Source organism: Strix aluco, chromosome 20, assembly GCF_031877795.1.
Source record: "Strix aluco isolate bStrAlu1 chromosome 20, bStrAlu1.hap1, whole genome shotgun sequence".
Lineage (NCBI taxonomy): Eukaryota > Metazoa > Chordata > Aves > Strigiformes > Strigidae > Strix > Strix aluco.
The window spans coordinates 14425079-14444794 of NC_133950.1; the positions used below are offsets into that span (position 1 = coordinate 14425079).

The 19716-nt window shown below is 43.1% G+C and overlaps 1 protein-coding gene across 11 annotated transcripts in view; it reads right to left on the reverse strand.

Moving 5' to 3' along the window:
• Positions 1-7290: 7290 nt before the first annotated feature.
• Positions 7291-19716, reverse strand: part of RC3H2 (ring finger and CCCH-type domains 2) — a 36393-nt gene continuing 23967 nt past the window's right edge. For 3 of the 11 annotated variants that reach the window (XM_074846481.1, XM_074846480.1, XM_074846479.1), the window contains 5 exons: positions 18807-18936; positions 10996-11039; positions 10364-10538; positions 9151-9332; positions 7291-8039 (listed from right to left, as the gene is read on the reverse strand). In XM_074846481.1, coding sequence (XP_074702582.1) covers positions 7488-8039; positions 9151-9332; positions 10364-10538; positions 10996-11039; positions 18807-18936 — 1083 coding nt within the window. In that variant the 3' untranslated portion in view covers positions 7291-7487. Of the gene's footprint in view, positions 8040-9150; positions 9333-10363; positions 10539-10995; positions 11040-12087; positions 12225-12486; positions 12579-12801; positions 18175-18787; positions 18937-19716 lie in introns of those variants that run through there. The other 8 variants (XM_074846483.1, XM_074846482.1, XM_074846488.1 and 5 more) reach the window with 5 other exon arrangements.

Genomic DNA, 19716 nt, shown 5'->3' on the forward strand with positions numbered 1-19716 from the left:
CCTCCACCCCAGAGCCCTGTGCTGCACTGCTCCAATGCTGGTAACACAGCGCTTACATCCAACGTTATGTATTTCTGTCACATAAAATCTATCCACACCTAAATCTTGCTGGCCAGGTATTTTGTAGGCAGGAAATGGCCACGGTCTGTAAGAGAGCAGATGGCTGCAGTTTCCTCCTGTGCTGAGCCTGAGGAGGGAACCGCTGCTGGGCTCCTGCTCATGACTTCCAGCCGGTGACTTCATGCCGTGAGGCCGGGGGGGCTGTGCTTCTGGCTGGACCCTCCTCGTGGGGTCTCCACTCTGACCCCCCTGGGCACTGCCCGCTGCTCCTCTGCCCATCACACAAAGCCACGGGAGATGAGGAGAACCAGGGCAGGGAGTCCTGGTCCAGGGTGCTGCCTGAACCCTGGGGCCAGGTAGCACGTGAGGGACGGGGCAGGCAGGGGCAAGGAGGATGGCAGATGTGAGATTGCCAGGTAGGTATCTCCAGGTAGGCACAGCCCCCTCCATACTCTCTGCTGCCATTCCCTAAGAGGGGGAGGACGGATGAGGACATTGGCCATTTGGGGAGGGAGTGACAATCCTGTGATGTCTCACCTTCTTCCCTGGAAGTTTCAATCATTTCTGGTCGCACCAGCTGATTTTTTTATTCCTGATCAACCAAGTATGTCATGATCCAAATTCCTCAAGAAGAGGTTGTGAGGCACTTCCAGGCAATAATAAGACCAGTTATAGGGAGGTGTTACAGAAGTTTAAAGCCAGGGATTTAAAGAGCTGGTGCCTTGGCAGGGACACATTAGGAGGACGTCATAGCAAGGGAACGTCTGCAAGCAGAGACTCCCAAGGCAAGAGCCTTCTCACTCATTCTCTTTAACCCTTCAGAAATGAGATGGTTTTACCAGGATATCATCTGGATTTTAGTTTCCTAACGGCGTGCAAAGAGGCAGAGGTGGGGCTCACCTGGGTTGGCCCTGCCCTGCCTGTGCCCTGCCCAGCTGTCCTGGCACGCAGACCCCAGTCCCACCGCTCCCACGCAGCTCGCAGCACTGCGTGGTGCAGAAGTGCTGAGCAGCAAGCCCAGAGGAGGACATGATCCTTTCCCAGACCACAGTTCTCTTTCCCCAGCTTTCCCCTTCCCTTCCCCTCTGGGTGGGAAGCCAGCGCGCAGTGGTGACACTGTGCCAGGGACCAAAATGACCAACACCTGCCGACAGCTGGTTACGTGGCAGCGTTGGGGGTCTCTCCCCCAGGGTCTGCCCCACCGGCTGTACCCTGTGCTGTGACCCCCCACCCAAGAACCACAACTCTCGCTGCGCTTCCTCGCTCAGCCAGCAATGCAATGCTCAAAAAAAAAAAGGCAAATGGCAGCAAATGGGGAGCAACACACCGTCCAAAGTGTCAGCATGGCTCAAATCCACGCTGGGATCCACGTGCCCGGTGTCTCCAGAATGTGTGTCTGACTGCCTTTGCCTGCACTGAGCTGCTCCGGCCTCGAGCATCCTTCACTGTCTGCCTGAAGGAACAAACTTGGCTCGTTTCAGTTAGACCACAAACATCCTGCTTTGTAGCTATCGAAGGCTGCCAGCGCTGTTTTGGCACCAACCGATACGCGTACGAGAGCCCACCAGGCACATGGAGCTGCCTGGCTGCTGTCACCGAGGAGGAACGTTTCAGCAGGAATGAGCTCAGCTGAGCCAGCACTGGCAAACCTGGCACCTCTTCCCGCTGTGCCACCAGCTCCCACACGGCACAGGCCAGGCCAGCAAAGCATCTCCCTCCTGCACCTCACCCTTCTGCTAGCGGGAAAAGCTGTGAATTTGTTTCTTTCTAGGACCAACACGTACCAACGGCAGGCAAAGCATCCAACACGCTACTGCCACCTCCTCCCCCGCGAGCCTGGGGACCCACAGCCCTGCTCACAGAGCTCCCCCCAGCCCAGCGCTGCTGAGCCCTTGCGTTTTCTTTGCTACTCTTTCAGCTATGGCAGTTTGTATTCACTCACATCCTCACCTCAGCTTGTGCACCACAACGTGCAGCCACATCCAAGGTGGAAGTCAGTAGTTTGCATCTAAAGTTGGTGTTTAGTCTGGTGCATCCACCAGCATCACCCAACCAAGGCAAGGGCTCCACAGGCCCCCCCGCCACTGCGAGCTCTGGGGACGGCGCAGGAGCGAGCGCTGCCAAACGTACTCTCTGTTTGAGCTTGTGGTAAACACAGCTCGTAGAACATCCTCTGATTTTTTAAACAAGTGCATCTGAGGAGCCCAGCTGCAGCTTGCCCATGCAGGGACGGACGTGGACAGGAGGACGGCGCTGCCTGTGTTCGTGCGGCGTGAGCAGCACCGAGAAAAACATCGGTCTGTGGTTGTGTGACCTCTGCAGCGATGATTCACCGAGCAGGAGGTCACTACTGACCAGAGCAGACCTACCAAGGGAGATCAAGTGTCTGCAATGCGTTTTCACACAAAGCGGTGCCTGCAGGAGAGGGAAGAGCTGCAGCCAGGCTGCAGCTGCTCTAGGGTTTCCCTCTCCGGGCAGCCCGTACCCCTTCAGCCCTGCACCTGATCAAGATCCATGACGGAAAGTTATCTAAACCCCATGGTGGCACAAATAAGTAGGGCCCCAAGGCTGAGTGGAAAAGCAATCCCCCATCTGTGTAAGCCCCAGCAGGCCCCTCTGCGGTGTGAGTCACGCCAGCGATTGCACAGGAACGCTTCTTTGGATTTTTAGCAAAGGCGTATTTTGAACATTTTATAAAGATGAGGTAGATCGGAAGCCAAAACAAATCAGTATAAACTTTTCTTTTCTAAATCTTGTCCCTTATTGCCTGGCACCCAGGTTGGCACCATGAGCTTTAAGCTCATCCCGTGATTTCATTCCTCGCCAAGCAGCTGTCTCTGTTTTCTCGTACATCCTGTGGCCAAATTCTGCTGTTTGTATTGGAACATCATTAAACGTGAACAAACCCAGGTGATTTTACACTCCTCTCTCCCAGTGGAGAATTACGCCTCCTGTAAAACCCGTTGTTTCTGGCTGCCCTCTCTGCCGTAGGCTGCTTTTTCGAAAACACATTTCCCAGAAGCAACACAACCTACCTGACAAGTGTTTTTTCAACTCCTATTTATAGTACTTCTTGAAGATTAAAATCAGACGCAGAGATGACAGACTGGGTACACGTACCATCTTGATCTGGAGGGTGGAAACCAGGCCAGGCTGCAGCCAAGGGGATGCACAGAACTGACCGACCGGAGAGCCGCCACCCGTGAGAAGAGCCAGAGCCACCTGGGCCACGCCGGGACATTTGTCCTGCGCTTGAGAAGTAGCGGATGGAAAATGGGTTGAAAAAAGGACAGACAGCATAGGCAGGGCACGTAACATCTCAGCAGGAGGAAGTCTGGTGTGTTAGGACTTAACCCACGTTAACTTACAGCCATGTTTAGATACACAACTAGTATAAATGCCTTAAAACGTTTAAAGGTGATCAATACCAACCTCGTTTTCCAGGACCAGCTGCTCGCTTTCCAAGCTCTCTTGCCCTTTGAAACTAACAGATTTAAGAAAGTTTGCTTTTATTTATGGTTTTTAGATGCTGGCAGAATTGCATCCGAAGAAGGTTAAAGTGTGATCGGTGCCCACACAGCTCTGCCAGTATGCGACAAGGTGACCCCAGACGCTTTGCACCAGGACTCTGGACTCCCTTGGCCTCTCACAAGCAATGTTTATATCTCAGACCAACTTCATCTGATGTGCTAAAAAAAGCCGCAGAATTGCTGGTGAGAGAACGGGGAGACGCCGAGGGACATGAACTCCCAGGCTGGTACTTGCCCGGGCTCACAGCCCCGTGCTGGCCCTGGCCACTCCCTCCCGCCGTTGTTGCCCGGGTCCCCGCAGAGCTGCCCGTGGGCAGGCAGAACGCTCGGCCAAGGCCAGGCAAGGTCTAGACACAAACTATTCGAGCGTGCAGCCCCTTCACCCATCGGAGTTGACTGATTTTTACTGCCCACTGCACCAGAGCCCGGCACAGCAGCGAAAACCACTGCCACAGCCTATCAGCTCTCTGCCAAGAGCCATGTTACGTGCCAGGGAAGCTGCTGGGCCAGAAGAGATGAAACATCTTTGACAAAATTAAAAAGCATCCTTTATTCCAAACCGAACCATTTAGCAGGAATGCATCAATTTAAATGAAGGTGACAGAGTACAAGGGCTGTGGGGGAAGGAGAGGCACGTGGATCAAACCAAAAACCTGACGCTCTTGGTGCCAAGTTAAACACTTCAAACCAGTTCTATTTTATGTCAGTTTTCATACAATTTCCTTTTCACTTTAGTCCCCTATATGTGTCTATAAATATACCCCAACTCTTAATCTGCAGGCCAGGATCACATCTAAATTTAGAGGAATTAAGCAGACTTTCAACACTTCAACCAGAGTATTTACAGATACGGTGTTGGTAGGAGTTGTAGTTTTTATTGGTATTGAATGGATGGGGACAGACACGAATTAGTAACCAACCTATTCCAAATTAGTTTTATTTTGTCATATTGTTTAACGCACATTAGGAATGCTGGCTTTTTTAGGGCACACAATTACCAGCTGGTCAGTTTGGAAGGATTTTGCTTCAAGAACAGACAGAAGCGTCGGCAGCAGTGCCACTGGCCTCCTCGGCCTCCTCACACTGCGCTGCCTGTGCTGAGAACCAGAAGCAGCATTACCCCACATCTTCTCTCTACTCCTCGTGCTTATTATATTCTTCCAGATCAGTGATTAATTGGATTCAGACCTTTTTTTCTTCTCCTTTTTGCTATTGGCACTGTAAACCATCCATCATATACCTGAGCGCTGGAAATTAATAACCAAGAGTCACCTTGCTGCAGGCCAGCCGACACAGAGCAGCGGGAGAGGTTTTGATCCTATTACAGTTTTGCTGCCATAGGGGCAAAAAAAAAGCACTTTATAAAAATAAAAATTCAAAGCAACTCAAGCAGTCAGCTCTCCCCAACCCCCTCTCCAAGCCAGGTTTTATTATGATGCTAATACGCACCCTGTCTGCATGACAGACTTCACTGAATCTCATCCTGAATATAAATTACAGCTACTTTGATTTTTTTTTCTTTAAATGTGCTGATATCCATGCTCAATGATTTAATTTCATTTAACTTTCATGGGTTTTTTCTGCAGTTCTGAGATGAAAAGAAATAATCTCTTACCACATTTTAAAATCTGGATTTCTGCCAGTTTCCTTAAAAGAGCTACAATTTGTGCCAATTCAGTAATTTTTAATTACAAATTATTTATTTTTCTGCTTATACTAGTTTTTAAAACATAGTTCAAATAGACACAATTACAAATTCTTCTTTTTCTACCCTAAGATCCATTCTTATTAAGAACCTAGCGTTTACACAGAGACATTTGCCTTCCTTCCTGGTGTTCCAAAGTGCCTTACAGAAAACTTGCAATTAAATTTAATCATTAAACACAGCATTACATTGGGTCATATATTGAAGTAATGAGAGCCTTTCCTCAAAATTAAAAAATAACAAGCAAAATAAGCAATGCATGAGAAAGCAAACATGTTGTAATATCAAATTGCGTAGCAAAGGATTAAATAATAACTAAGGACGGAGCGCACGGGTCCCATGTGCCGTTTGTGCTTGGGACGCCGTTTGGGCAGTTCAGCCACACCACGATCTGCCCAGCAAAGCCTCCCCCTTGCTCAGCATCAGCGCAGGTTTTTGCACTTGCGTCTGCATTCAATTGCTAACGGCTTCAAACGCTGCCCAGGCTCTCTCACAGCTACGCAGCACCAGGCCGGCTGGAGGCAGGGTGAACTTAGTAATGTCACAGAAACCTGGAAAATTACTGCCCCATACTATGATCTGATTTATGAAGGAAGTAGAGCACAAACAAAATAAATAAACACACCTTAATGAAACCGTAATCACTGACAAATGGCAATGCCAAAGGTGCTGCAGGAGGGCAGCGCGATAGGCAGCCGCTGCGTTCAGTAGCAGTAACGTTGGGCTCAGCCAGCACTGGAGGGCCTGGAGTCTGTGTCCAAGTGGGAGTCACCCTGGGGTTGGGGAAGAGGAGAACTTTAAGATCAGTGTCACTGGGCAACCGAAACAGCTGCAGGGGTGCTTTTGAGGAGACCTTTGTTATTTGTTATTTCTTACAAAGGACAGAGGGAAAAACTGCAGCCTCCACAAAGGTCTCACCCCCACCCCACAAGATTTTTTTTGCTAGCAAACTCCACTGATACATGGTGCAAAAATGCTCCCAAAGAGCTGCTGTCACAGGAAAACCAGGCCAGTGGTAACGTTTTTGATCCTGCTGACTACTCTGCAGAAACTGGATACTGAGCTTCCGAGAAGGCAATCGGCTGTGGAAGAAGGGGCCAGCGAACGCCTGTCCTGGTGACCTGTCCTCTCGGCTCCAGGTTGCTTTCCCACAACGCCATCCAGCCAGCTGTCAGGTCCAGGGGTTATTAATATTCAAAACACAGCTGATGACCACCCAACTGAGGCAGAGAATGTGAAGGCAGACAGAAATGAACTTTAGCACTGATTTAGTAATCTTAGAGAGATGAAATTCTGAGGTCATTCAAGTCCTAATTTTGCATTTTGCCAACAATTTCTCCTTGATGCAATTCAGCACCCATGTTGGAGCTCTTTATAACAGTCTTTCTCTTAAGAGGCAGAGATCATTTTCTGATGAAGTGACTACTATGAACTCTAAGGGTGGGTATTTTGGAACCCAAGAATGTATTAAGAGCTGTAATTGAAAGAAGATCTTCTCATTTAAGTCTCAGGCAAGGTTAAAGGAAAAAGAACTCTCTCCAGATGAAAAGTAATTTTCAGGATGAAGTCAGGGGCTGTTGTTATTTGTGAGAAAGGAACAAAAATTTGATGCCAAGTGTTAGAACAAGAAGGGGACCTTCAAGAAGGGGACTGCAAACTGGGGAGCAGAAGAAGGGACCTTGCACTATTAACTGGCAGTAGTTCAGGTCCAGGTTAATAAAGTCTTGAATGCTTAAAAAACTTGTTTATTTACAGTCTCAATTCTTGTCTTAGTGAGTAGTGGTCACACCTCAATCCAACTGGTATTCACATCACACTGTTTCAGGAACTCTGTGAGGAGACTAACCATACACAGCTGATCTGAGAACAAAATGTTTAAAAAAAATCTAAGGGATCTGGAGAACAGAAATGACAATATACAATTCCCTAAACTTACTGAATTGTGTTAGGACTTCATGTTTAGAAAAATACATTTGAATTGCATAAAAGCAAGACTGTTTTAAGTGTGTACTTTATTGAATTAATTTAAGAAAATGTTAGGAATTCCTTATGTTAACAAATTTTTAACGAGCAAAAGTCAAAGTGCATGAAGGGGAAGAATACATACCCATACTATGGAAGAAAGAGAACAATCCCTAGCACAAGAACATCCCACAGTACAACTACACCTACTGGCCCTGGGTGTAAGCGGTTCAGTCTATCTCCAGGTCACTGTCTTCACTGTAACATGCAGACGGATTATGTATAGAAGTCAGGAGCACTAGGTCTTTTTCTGGAAGCAAACCACATTCCTGCAGAAAAGCCTCCAGGTCTACAGCAAAAAAATCTTCTCCGAGCTGGTCAGTGATGCGCACAAAATTGCCGATGAGCTCCCCTGCCTTATAGATGAGCAGAGCTGGCAGAGCGCTGTTAGTGAAGCGAGCGCTAGCACCAATGAGCGAACTCTTTACTCTGCAAAATTTAACTGTGGGATACTCAGCTGCCAGGCAGATCATACAGCCGTTCAGGGATTCGGTGCCAGGGATATCATCTTCATAAATGTGGATCATGATCAGGGTGCTCTTATGCTCTTTATCAACCGTGTCCAAAAACGCTTCTCCACTGGTAATCTCAAAAACCTGTTTAAATTGCTGCCCGCTGTACAACTGCTGCCTCATCTCCTCCATTCGCTGCTTCCTGTATCGCTGTAAAAATTCCTCATCATCTTCATCATTGTGAATCATGTTATATTCTTGTAACGTCATCTAAAAAACACATGCAAAGATACATGGAAAAGAGAAAAAGATCTGCATCACTATATGGGTCACTTATATAATGAGAATTTAAATCAAGAGGATTAATGTGGGTCACTCATCTTTAATAACAGCAAAGTGCAACCCATGAAGGCTCAAGCACCCTCTGTATTATACTCCATTTCGATCTAATTAGAGACCATGTCCAGTGGGAACAGCAATTTCAGCCTTGGGTATTCCAGTTTCCACAAGCTGCACTAATAACACAAGTGGCTGCTCCAGGCTCTCACTTTAATTCAGGTTAATGGGGCCTGGGTGCTTTCACTAAGCTACGAGCGCTGATTTGGATACCAAGTCTGACCTAAGTCTAGCTTCTTTTTCACTAGCTTTTTAATTTAGTTTTTCAGTTAGCATTTTTCGGCAACCAAATGCACTACACCTTGTCTGTAGAACTAAAATTAACAGGATTTTATGTATTTTGTATCTGTTCACTTGCTTTGTAAAACATATTGGCATCACTCAAGGTATAGGACAGTGTGGCCAACTTTCATCATCTGAAAGCAAGAAACACTGTCTGCTAATTAGTAACTTCTCTGACTAGAACTGCAAGAGCTAGTTACACAGCCCAGCTGATTAAAACCATTACTACTCCCCAACGCCTTCTATCTTTGGAGCTCAAAGTCAAAGTTAAATTCTCAACATCCACTTACTAAACACGAAATCAGTAAGGACTCCTGAACTCTTGTTTTAGGCATGGGAGGCAGCATCCATGGATTTGCTGTACAACTCTTCAGATTAATCCCCTGAAGTTGACTTATTTCATGAACAGAGAAGGGAAATCTGGGAGAAGGATTTGGACTTCTTCAGTATAGCAGCTAAACTGCTTATTTTTAACACTGGCAAATGCAATGCTCTTGGAATACCACTAAAATGCAAAATAATTAAACTGGCAAATACAGTTACAATGCACCTCTTATGCTGCTGCTGTGCTCCTATTACTAGGGAGAAACGATACATATCTACTGATAAAACAAGGATTCCTATCTGCTTCATGAACACAAATGGTGAAACTGAAAATTTTAAAACATTTAAGTGGCGTTTTAATTCCTTCATGCCATGCTACCTTTCCATTGATTTTCTCCTGAAGCTCTTTCTGCTTCTGCTTATCAGTCTCTTCATCTAAGTGAGATCTACACGTCATAGATAACTTTTTAATGAGTCGTTCCATTTCTCGGCGCTGCTCCTGCCGCTGTTCAGTTTCCAGTTGTTTAAATCTTCGCCAGTCATTAATGACTCCTTTGGGACCTGAAATTACATATGTAGGCATTTGGTATAGAAGCATAATAAAATTAGACCTATTGTTTAAAATTCAAGTAATAATTTATGTCAACTGTAAAACAGTGGCCCTGTCATAAGCTTTTTGTATACAGTGCAAAATGCTGAAATGAAACAAAAGAAGTAATTTTCCATTTACATGTCCTTGAGCTTGTATTTTTTTTTTCCGTAAGAAGACTAAAGCTTATCTAACTAGGCTACTCTCATAATTGTCCCAAAGATTATTCTGAAGATTAATATCTGTGCTCTTGAAATAGAACCACCAGCCCTCCAGAATTCCCCTATTGTGAGCATGGCTTTTCACAAGAGCAAAAATAATGATGGGAAAGTATAATTAAGTTTGCCAATGCCCTCGTACAGAAGTACATTCTGTGATGTACAATCGTGCGAATTCTTACAGACTGCACCTTGCTGCTGGGGCCCACTGGAGTTACTTTTGCAGGTCCTCTCTAAGTATGCCAGTTTAGCACTCTAATTTTTCCGTTATTCCTTCAGGTGAAAGAAGGGAAGATTTTTCATCATTCTTAGTGAAACTGTAAAACACAGAGGGCCAGTCTTTCATAAAAACATAAGAAATACCCTCTGGATCACACCAACGATCCACACAGACTCGTACTGTGTCTGTGCTGTGGCAGTAGAGAATGTGATTTTGGGAAAGCCTGGCCACTTTCTCTCTATTCCTCATGTACTCGTTCAGCACCCTCCTGTTAGCAGTTAACTGTGCAGCTTACAGGAAAGAAATTTACACATTATCAACCAAATTGTACAAATCAGCTTTGTATGCAATGCCTACCTGCTTTAGATATAATGTTGGTCTCTCAGAGAAGTCAAACATTAAAATAAAGAATCAGCTGTTAAAAATAAGGTTAGACTATAGGCAGGAAAAGTATGCATAAACCCTAAACCCAGGACTTTAATTTTGAAAAATTAGTTTTAGAAAAACACATGAATCTTCCAATAAACAAAGTATTTGCAAAACAATTCGTTTGATATGACAATACCTGTGTTGACTGCACTGCCATCGCTGCTGAGCTCTACTTCCCCGACGCCTTCAGGAATGGTGCTCTCCCCTTCTTTATCTTCTTTCTCACTGTCTTCATCCTCGCCCTCACTACTGCTGTAATAATACTGGAGCTTCTCACCAAGCAGTTTATCATCCAAAGTAGTCATTATGTTCTAAAAAATAAATTAATAAAATAGAGAATGTATCTCTTATTCAAATAGGCAGCGAGAGATACCACTTTAAATGCATAATGATAGTCCCTTCCTTCCTCAGAGCAGTTTTTTAGCCACATAACCGTTTACAGCCCACTACCAAACAGCCCACAGTGCAGTCAGCCACGTGAGTTAATTCTTAGTCACAATTTCAAACTCACTTAAGTTAAAAACCTTTAGGAATAGAACTGTTTTGAGGCTCGCTAGAGCAGAAACACTTTATGTGTGTTCTCATTTATAGAGAATGAATTTTCTGACTGTGATTCAGGAGTCTTATCACCCTCACTCAGACAGCTCCAGGAGGTTGATTTCCCAGTTATTGAAATTTAAATTTCCATTATTATTTGCATTATTTTAACAATGATTTATTTGAGCTGAAAAATGATCAATATAATTAATAAAATTAGAATGTTCTGACCTTTATTCTTTTCCAGTCTTTCAGAGACAAGCTTCTATCAAAACCTGAAAGAAGAAATTTCCGATTATATTAATTCAACTTGTTGAAGACAATCTGAAAAATTTTTTCAGAAATCCAGCACATTTAAATAACATAACACATGCGAGGAAAAAAGTTTAAAGAAAATGTAACCGTATGTATGTGACCATAAGAAAGGTTACTCTCAAACACAGAAAATGTACTTCCTGTGTATGGAGACAGAACATACAAATGGTTGGTGCAGTCAGTGCTCATGAGCATCGCTTCCAGGCAAATAAGTAACATATCAAAAGAAAGATCTTCACATCTGTCATCTTTTCACCTGCCCACTGACCACATCGGTCATCTTCACAGAAGTCAACAGCACCCTGTTTGTATGGACAACACTGAAATTAGATGCTGTCACACTGATAAAGCGATTACAACTATATTAAAAATCCTCACTTTCCTGAGTTAAACATTTTTTAAATCCAAAATACCTTCTGCTAAACACAAGTTAACAACAGCTGAATCTGCCCTCTAAAGCGACTGACAGCATCAGCGTTTACAGACTTTGTAAGCCTCTCCCATCAGAACCGCAAGATTAGATGTTTCAAAGCGATGGCAAGCTGAAGAACCACGGAGCACCTTAAATTTGGGGCTCTCTCACCACTGACTCCTTCCATCACAATCCTCTGGAAGTGCTGCTGATCAGATCTCACCCTGACGGAGATGTAAAATGCCTGGGAACTACTCTTCTTTCCTGGGTGAGGGGCAAGAGGTGTAGAAGGACATGCCACTAAGGTCAGGTACGTGGCTGTGGACCTGTGATGCACTGAACTACATCTAAACGTCTAGATTTTTTTTTTTTTTTAAAAAAAGGCAATTTCAATCAAAGCAGTTGATTTGGGCTCACGCTTAATCCTGCAGGACTCGACAAGTCAACCCTATTAATGGGTATTTGACAAGGGCACCCCGAGCAACGTATGGATCAAGCAGGGCTTTTCCTTTTTCTGCCAATCGCTGGCAGGTTCTGCAAGAGTTAACCCCAGAAGCAGCAGATTATGGAGGAGCGAACAGATGGCCCAGGATTACCGAGATCACCTCTCCGAGCGAGGCGGCCGAGGCGCCCCGAGCTCAGCGCTGCAGCCGGGCACGGCCCCGGGCCGCCGCAGCGTCACACCCGCGGCTCCTCACCCGCGGCCCGGACGGGGCGAAGGCACAAAGCGAACCCGGGCGGCTGCAGCAGGAAAGGGCCGGGGCTCCGCTCCCAGCCGCCCCCTCCCTCCGAGCCCTCCTCCCTTCCCGCCCCTTCCCCGCCGCCTCAGGCCGGGCCCGCCGCCCTCCAGCCCACCCCGGGAGCGCCGCCAGCCGCCGCTCCGCCCCGGGCGAGGCCGGCTCGCTGCAGGGACTCGAGCGGCCGGTCTCAGCGGTGCCCCGACCCTCCCCGGCCCGCAGCGTCCCGCCGCCCCGACCCTGGCCCCGGCGCCTCACCCGCCGGCCGCCGCCTTCCGGGGCCGCCTCACGCCGGCGCGGGGCACGACGGGAAGGAGGCGGCCCGGCGGGAGAGAGGAGGCGGAGACAGGCACCGCTCCCCCGCCCCGCCGGGTGTGGTGACACAGGTACAGCCCCACAGACAGACAGCCCCAGGCCCACAGACAGACAGACCGACAGCCCGCCCCAGGCCCACAGACAGACAGAGACAGACAGACAGAGACAGACAGACAGAGACAGACAGACAGAGACAGACAGACAGCCCGCCCGCCCCAGTCCCACACCTCCCGCCCCTGGCTGAAGGCAGAGAGGCAATTAAGGTGGACAAATAATTTTTATTCGTGCATGCAAATACATGTCAATACTGCAAACTTCTTCCATCAAGTCTCTCAAACACTGAAAACCAGGATGCTCTAACTCCGTGACCAGCCAAAGCTACAACCTCTTCACTTCAGTGCTACGGCAAACACACACGGCACCACCCCGCCGCCGGGGCCCCCCTACTTCTAACACGAAGGGAAACATTACCATTGGGAACTCAAAACCGAAATAAACGGAATAGAATTTACTCCCCCATATATCCCCATTTCATTTTACAGATTTTTTTAAATTATAGTTTTAAATAGAAGCTGAGAATGCGCCATAAAAATGAGCATTAAATCCATCGTAGCGATGGTGCCTGCTTTATACATGATGGGTGTACACCATCTTTTATTTCATTTACATTTCAATCGAACAATAGATTTGCAAAGAAAATGTCTAATACAGACGTAAAAATATTCACACTAGAGCTTCACAATCGGTTGTACAATTGACAAACAGGCCTCTTTTCCCAAACTTTCCAGCTAAGCAAATTTATAAAATGTAATCAATGCAACAAGAAAAAAAAAATTTTCTTTAAAACTTCCAGGGAAAAGAATACGCAGTAAACAGTATAAATGCGGACAGCAGATGCTGCAAGCTAACCACAATACTTCTGAGTGGCTGTACAGTGGGTATGTGCAGTACAAATAAAAGCCACGTGTGTTGTATCACAACTACCGTATAATGTACTTGTTTGCCCAGCTAAGAAAATGCATGCATTTCCATGCCTTGGATTAACTGAGATCTACTCTGGATAAATTGATGGGCTATGTGCAAATGACCTTGGCTTTCGGCAGTAATAAATGCAGCCAGGCTCTGTTTTATTTCAGCTTTTACAGCAAAATCTTGAGTGATTAAAAGCTTCCACAAGCATCCTTCTTAAATAACAGGGTGTAGTATTATGTTCAGGTGTTGGTCATTTTGATTATTCAGATTTGTTTCATCTCACCACTGACAGTTTTGGATTTTTTTTTTTTCCTTGTCGTGCTCCCTTGCCAGCAAAGAGATGCACGGTGACGACTACTGCCAAAGTCAGCTGTTCATTTATACTGGAAAATTGGGTCATTTAAAAAAGCACATTTATTGTGTTCTGCTTGCAGAAGAGGTCCCTCAATGAGAGGGAATTTCCTAACAAAGGGCTTAAACCACAACATAAAGAATGGACTTTTACATACTATAGATAACCCGATCATTTTTCATTTTGTTACACTCTCAAATTCAACATCTTCCTTGAATAACAGTCTAATAATAATGAAAATTCTGTTCACAAATATGATCAAGGAGCTGCTGGCATACAGTGTTTATGTACAGCAACAGGTACAACTTGACAACTTGTGCTTTAAAAAAAGCCAACAAAAACAATGTTTGGAACTATTCTGAGTTTAGATCAAGTTATTTTAAGCATTCTTTCCTCAGCTGTTTCTGACCACTGTGCATTATTTTGTACCTCATCCAGCCTAGTACACTATTATACAAGAACAGCATTCAGCTCTTGAGTACAGGATAAATTAAAATTTCAATTGTGTTATCAAAGCACTAAAACCTTCCAAATTAGACTTCTACAAAGAGCAATTAAGAGTTTATTTAACGTAATCAGCTGCATACAACTTTTATTTTTTCCTAAATCAAATGTCAAACTTTAGTGTCCCTGTACTAGACTACCAAGAACCAACGCCAGTTTGCTTTGCAAAGAGTCTAACCTTTCCTTTGAAGGGTCTAGTATACATTCTACAATGCAAAATCTGCATAAACACTAAGATTCATTTCTTGTCACCTGTTTACAGGAACAAAATATCAGTAGCAGGGCAATCACTCTGCTATAAGTATATGTTAAGAATGTACAGATATTTACTTTCTCACACAAGCATTCTCCCAGCACAAGCATTAGTCTCTATTAAGACCTATGTGGGAAATGAGGCAAACCAAGGAATGAATCCAGGTAGTGAGGCAACACAATTAACTTAGATACTAATAATTCCTGTCTCTCTTGCATGTGAAATCCCTGCTGTACCCCTAAGTGGGGAAAAGAAAACAACAAACCAAAACAACCCAAAATGCTTGTCCAAGCAAAGCAAAAGAGCCAATCTCTTTCCCCAATCTGCTATGGGCCTTTTTTTCTGACAGCACAGGTAAGTTAGGCCAAAACCTAAATGGGAATCACTGCTATTAACACACAAAGATAAGTCACTACATCTCGGTGTCAGAAAATAAGCCCTTCCATAGCCCAAAGGCACCTGATTTACATCTAGACAACTGAATACATACTTGTTTGTATAGGGACGAGGGCTGAAACTTCACCAAAGAAGAAAGCCAGAACTAGGTTCCCACCTGTAGCTTCTCCTTGTCAGGGCACTGGAGGGCATAGTTTCATGGCAAAAACCACACAGTCCGTGTTAAAACCGTAAGACAAAGCTGACATGCTGTTAAATCCCCCAAGTAATTCTTTTGCCTGTCATTCCATATATTAAAATTTCAACTAAAAAAACCCTAGCCTCAATTAAGAACCAACTTTCCATATGAAGTGTATGGTCATCCTAGAGAACTGCTATATCATGGGACCTCCTGCTGCAGACAAGAGTCTATAGATACATTTGTTCTTAAATATGCCAATATGGTTGGCAGGAGTATGTCAGGCTTATGTAATTTCACTGGACAAACAGGCAAATGTGTGTAAGCAGCTTATCCCAATCCCCCTCCAGCAGAGCACAACCAAGTTTTTAAAATTGCAATTTTAAAATTAAAAAGTTAAGGTAAATACACAATCAATTTATGTAGTATATATTCACCCTCAGATCATGCTGAAGATGTTCTGTGGAGTTCTGGTGCACAGAGGGCTCTTTCCCTGAGGGCAAATAAGGACTTCTCAAACCTTTATATTTTCTCTATTTTTGTAACAAAATAGCAATTTAAAATTTAAAAATCTTTTAAAAAAATTACATCACCTTCAACATGGAAGATCTCACTGTTTAAATATCCATGAAAGAGACATACTTGTTTGCATATCTGTTTTGGAATTACATTGTACAGCAAATAATAGTATCTCAGAAGCATTTCAAAAGTAATATAAATTCGTATTTACAGAATGGTCTTGGTATAAAATATACAACAATCATATTTATGTCTAACATTCTAAGTTAAAGTTAACATCAATAGGAAATAAGTTAAGGTGACAAAGGTGGTCTGGTTCTTGTATCCATTCACTTCAAGTTGCAAGTGAAGACAAAGCATCAGTCTAATCCTAGCTATGAGGTGGCACTGGCTATAGGAAGGTACAGCAACAGCCAAAGGAAACTAAGAAAAGACTACTTGACTGTTTTTCTACATACATTCCTTTACATTTGAGTATTAAATAGATGTGTAAGATCTTCCATACTGACACCAGAATATCAAAACTAACCCTTGGATTTTCAGGTATATTTACAACATAATTATTTAATGGACAGGTTCATTAGGAGAGATATCAAACACCAATATTTACTTAGTCTAATCAGTAACCCTCAGGGAAATGCCAACCCCCACCCCCCAGAAGCGTGCACAAAACAGTTATCAAAATCTTACCCGACCACATAGCTGTGATTTTGTAAAATAACAACTCAGACGACCAGTAACATGATCCTCTTTAAGCATTTTGCTAGCAGGAAAAGCCCTTACATGCAGTACACCTGGTGAAAGATCAGCTTGGCTTAAAATATTCCAGTACAATTTTCAGAGTAAACAACTTCACAGAAGTTAATAAAAACATAAAAAAAATGTAAAACTTGTCACAAAGAAAAGTAAGAGGACAAACAAGAAGATAGTAATCATCAGGAGGGAGAGTCCTGCATTCTTTTTTTTTAAAAAAAAGTGGATTTTTACGCTTCTCAAAAAAAATATGCCCAGGGCTCTAGTTCGCGTGTATTTATGAAAACCAATTTTCAGTTGACATGTCTAACATGATTCTCAGTCACATCTTAACAGGGCATAAATTCATACACTTTTCAGTACTCTGAAGGTCAGATAATGCTATATTATTGTATTTTCAAGGTCTTTGAAAATAAGTTGCCACTGAACAAGCAAAAATTAAACCTGAATACAAAATTATGATTAACAACATTTAACAAAGGTAATACAACCGCCTTAAATTCCCAATATTTAGTTTAAATTAAAAACAAAACAGTACAAAAAACAGCAATACCATCTTGTTAGTCAGTGCAAACACTACATACAGGGTTTTCAAAGGAAAGCCAAGAGCACCTGATACTTTTTGCCAAGTCATCTGGATTCTATAATCTCCAAGTTGAGAACTATTAATAAAAAAAAGAAAACAAAACCAAAATTGCTGTTACATTAGTGCATAACCTCTCAAAATGGTTGAAAATTGTTTCACGTATAACTTGGGGAAATCAATACCTAGTACATTAGCTGGAGGACTTAGGCACTTGGTTTACTTCTGATAACTTTACTTGGACAAATAGCCTGTGTATGTGTATCTACAGTACTAAAGCAGAAATTGGGGGGGGAAATGGAAACAAAAAGCTGCAGCAAAGCACTGCACCACAGACCTGCAAATAACGTAGCAGTGCAAAGCTAATGGTGTGTTAACCCTGTAAAAGTCTCAAGTCCAAATCTCCACCTCTCAGTCTTCAAACAGGAAACAATACTCCATGCAAAGTTCCACAACTAAAGAAAAAGCAGCTGCAACAAGACACAAGTTCTTCTCTCATGAAACAAAATAGAGACAAATAAGTTAGTCTTCCTTTCACTAGATGTATCATCGTAGGATCCTGCTAGTTTAAATAACTGAGTTGTTAGTTTTCTACAGAAGCCATTTTAAACAAGAATGGCTCAGATACCGCACCGGATTGCTACAAACTCATAAAAAGCTGCTTTAAGCTTAAGTAAAACAATGTCCAAATTCCATTCATTTGTGGAAAGTGAACGCCTTACCCTAGTAAAGTAAGTTTTTTTTTTTCTTCAGAATGCTAATGCGAGAGGGGCTTGAAGTATCAAAGAGTCCACAGGAAATGCATGACCCCAATATTATTTTTTTTAAAAAAAATATACATTATATAATATATATTATATATATAAAAAGCTAGTGTAAATGCTTCCATGGTGTGGTCACAAGCTGGAAAGATGAATGCCTTTCAGCTGTTAACCATCCTGCCATTTGCAACAGGCTTTAAAAAGTCATTTTTATCCTCAGACATAATGTGAGCGGTTTTCAAAATGAGGCTGCCAACACTGACTGATGTGCTGATGGGCAGGCAGCTTGCATTGCTAACAGATGTTGTGATCGGCTGACTGAAGCAAGAAGTTACGGGCAGGATTGTTTTCTGCTCCTCCCTGAGGAGAAAAATAAGTTACACAAATATTAAACAAGTACATGCACATGTATCCGGAACTGAATTGTGTGCATTAAATAAATACTGACATAAACTCATTTTTAGCAACAGGCTAAACATCTTACCATGGAACGGTACGCTCAAGATGTTAAATGCAGTCTGCCTCATTTTCAAAGGCTGCATTACACATTAAAGACTACAGAACATATAAACCTAGAATAGTGTATTTTAAAAACTACCTCTCTATGGAGATTTGTGCAAACAGTATGACATTTAACCTTTTGAAGTTTTTCTTAATTTCTATCAACTATAAAAATACTTCTGCGTTTTTTGCTTACTGAATGTGAAAGGTATTTTTAACAGCTGTGACACGTTTCAGTAGGTACGATTACAACAATGCATACGAACAGTGGTACCATCCTGTAATTTTCATATTTGTGACCTAATTCTATTTCTTAACAGGTTCTTCTCACTTCACCATGTACACACAATGCAGATGTCTAATCCAAGTCTGAGTAGGTACGTAGTTCATCCTTAAACAATCATGCTTCAACTATTCTGATGCTGCTGTTTGTCTAATACTGGCAGACACTGCTGTTTTGTCTAACACTCACAGAATCACAAGGTCTTCACCTAAACTTTGTCTCTTCTGTTCCATAGATTCCTTCTGGTGCTGCTTTAGTGGGTGCCCATTCTCTACAGTTGTTCCATTGAGCAGCTGATCGTCTTGAGAACTGATACCTAGCTGTATATCCAGAATCTCCTACAGAAGAAATGGAGAAACGTCCATCAATACTGTCGCTACCAGCTTTAAATTTTCCTATTATGTTCCACTACATGAAGCCGACTGAAGTGGGAGTCTCATCATAAGACTCCTTATTCTTATTTCATACTCTCTCTATATATTTCATACCATATTCATACCACATTTTACTATAGGAAAAAGGAAAAATCAATTATTCAAAGATGCCAGTGAATGGCAAGAGTAGTATAAACATCAGTTGCTAAAAAATTATTTATCAGGTGAGATACAAAGGAGGCAATAAAGACAGTGAGAGCTTTTTCAATAGTTAGGGGGAGAGGAAAGGCTAAAGGTCCTTCCATCATGTAATGGCAATTCAGAATTCATACTACAGTACTGCATCACATACCACAAGCAAAGCAAACAAGAGCTGTAGCCAGTACTGTAAGCCAGTATTGGAATGTATTATGGAATATGTTCCAGATAAGAACCTTGATTTCTTCTAAGTGTACAATGCTTTTTTTTTTTTAAAAAAAAAAAAAAAAAAGGACAATTGATCCTAATGCTTGGAATGAACACCAGAATGTTTTGTGACTGCACAGCAAAGGAGGAAATATCATAGAAGAAACTAGGGCAGATGCACAGAATTGCAAATGAACAATGAATCAGTAATGAAAACAAAAGAACTCTGGATCACAATGATTTGAATGACTTTACTGTTAGAATCAGGTGAGCATAAAGTTTAAATTAAATGATCACATTTAAATGCAAACCTCAGTGTAAAACATCCTTAACCAGTTT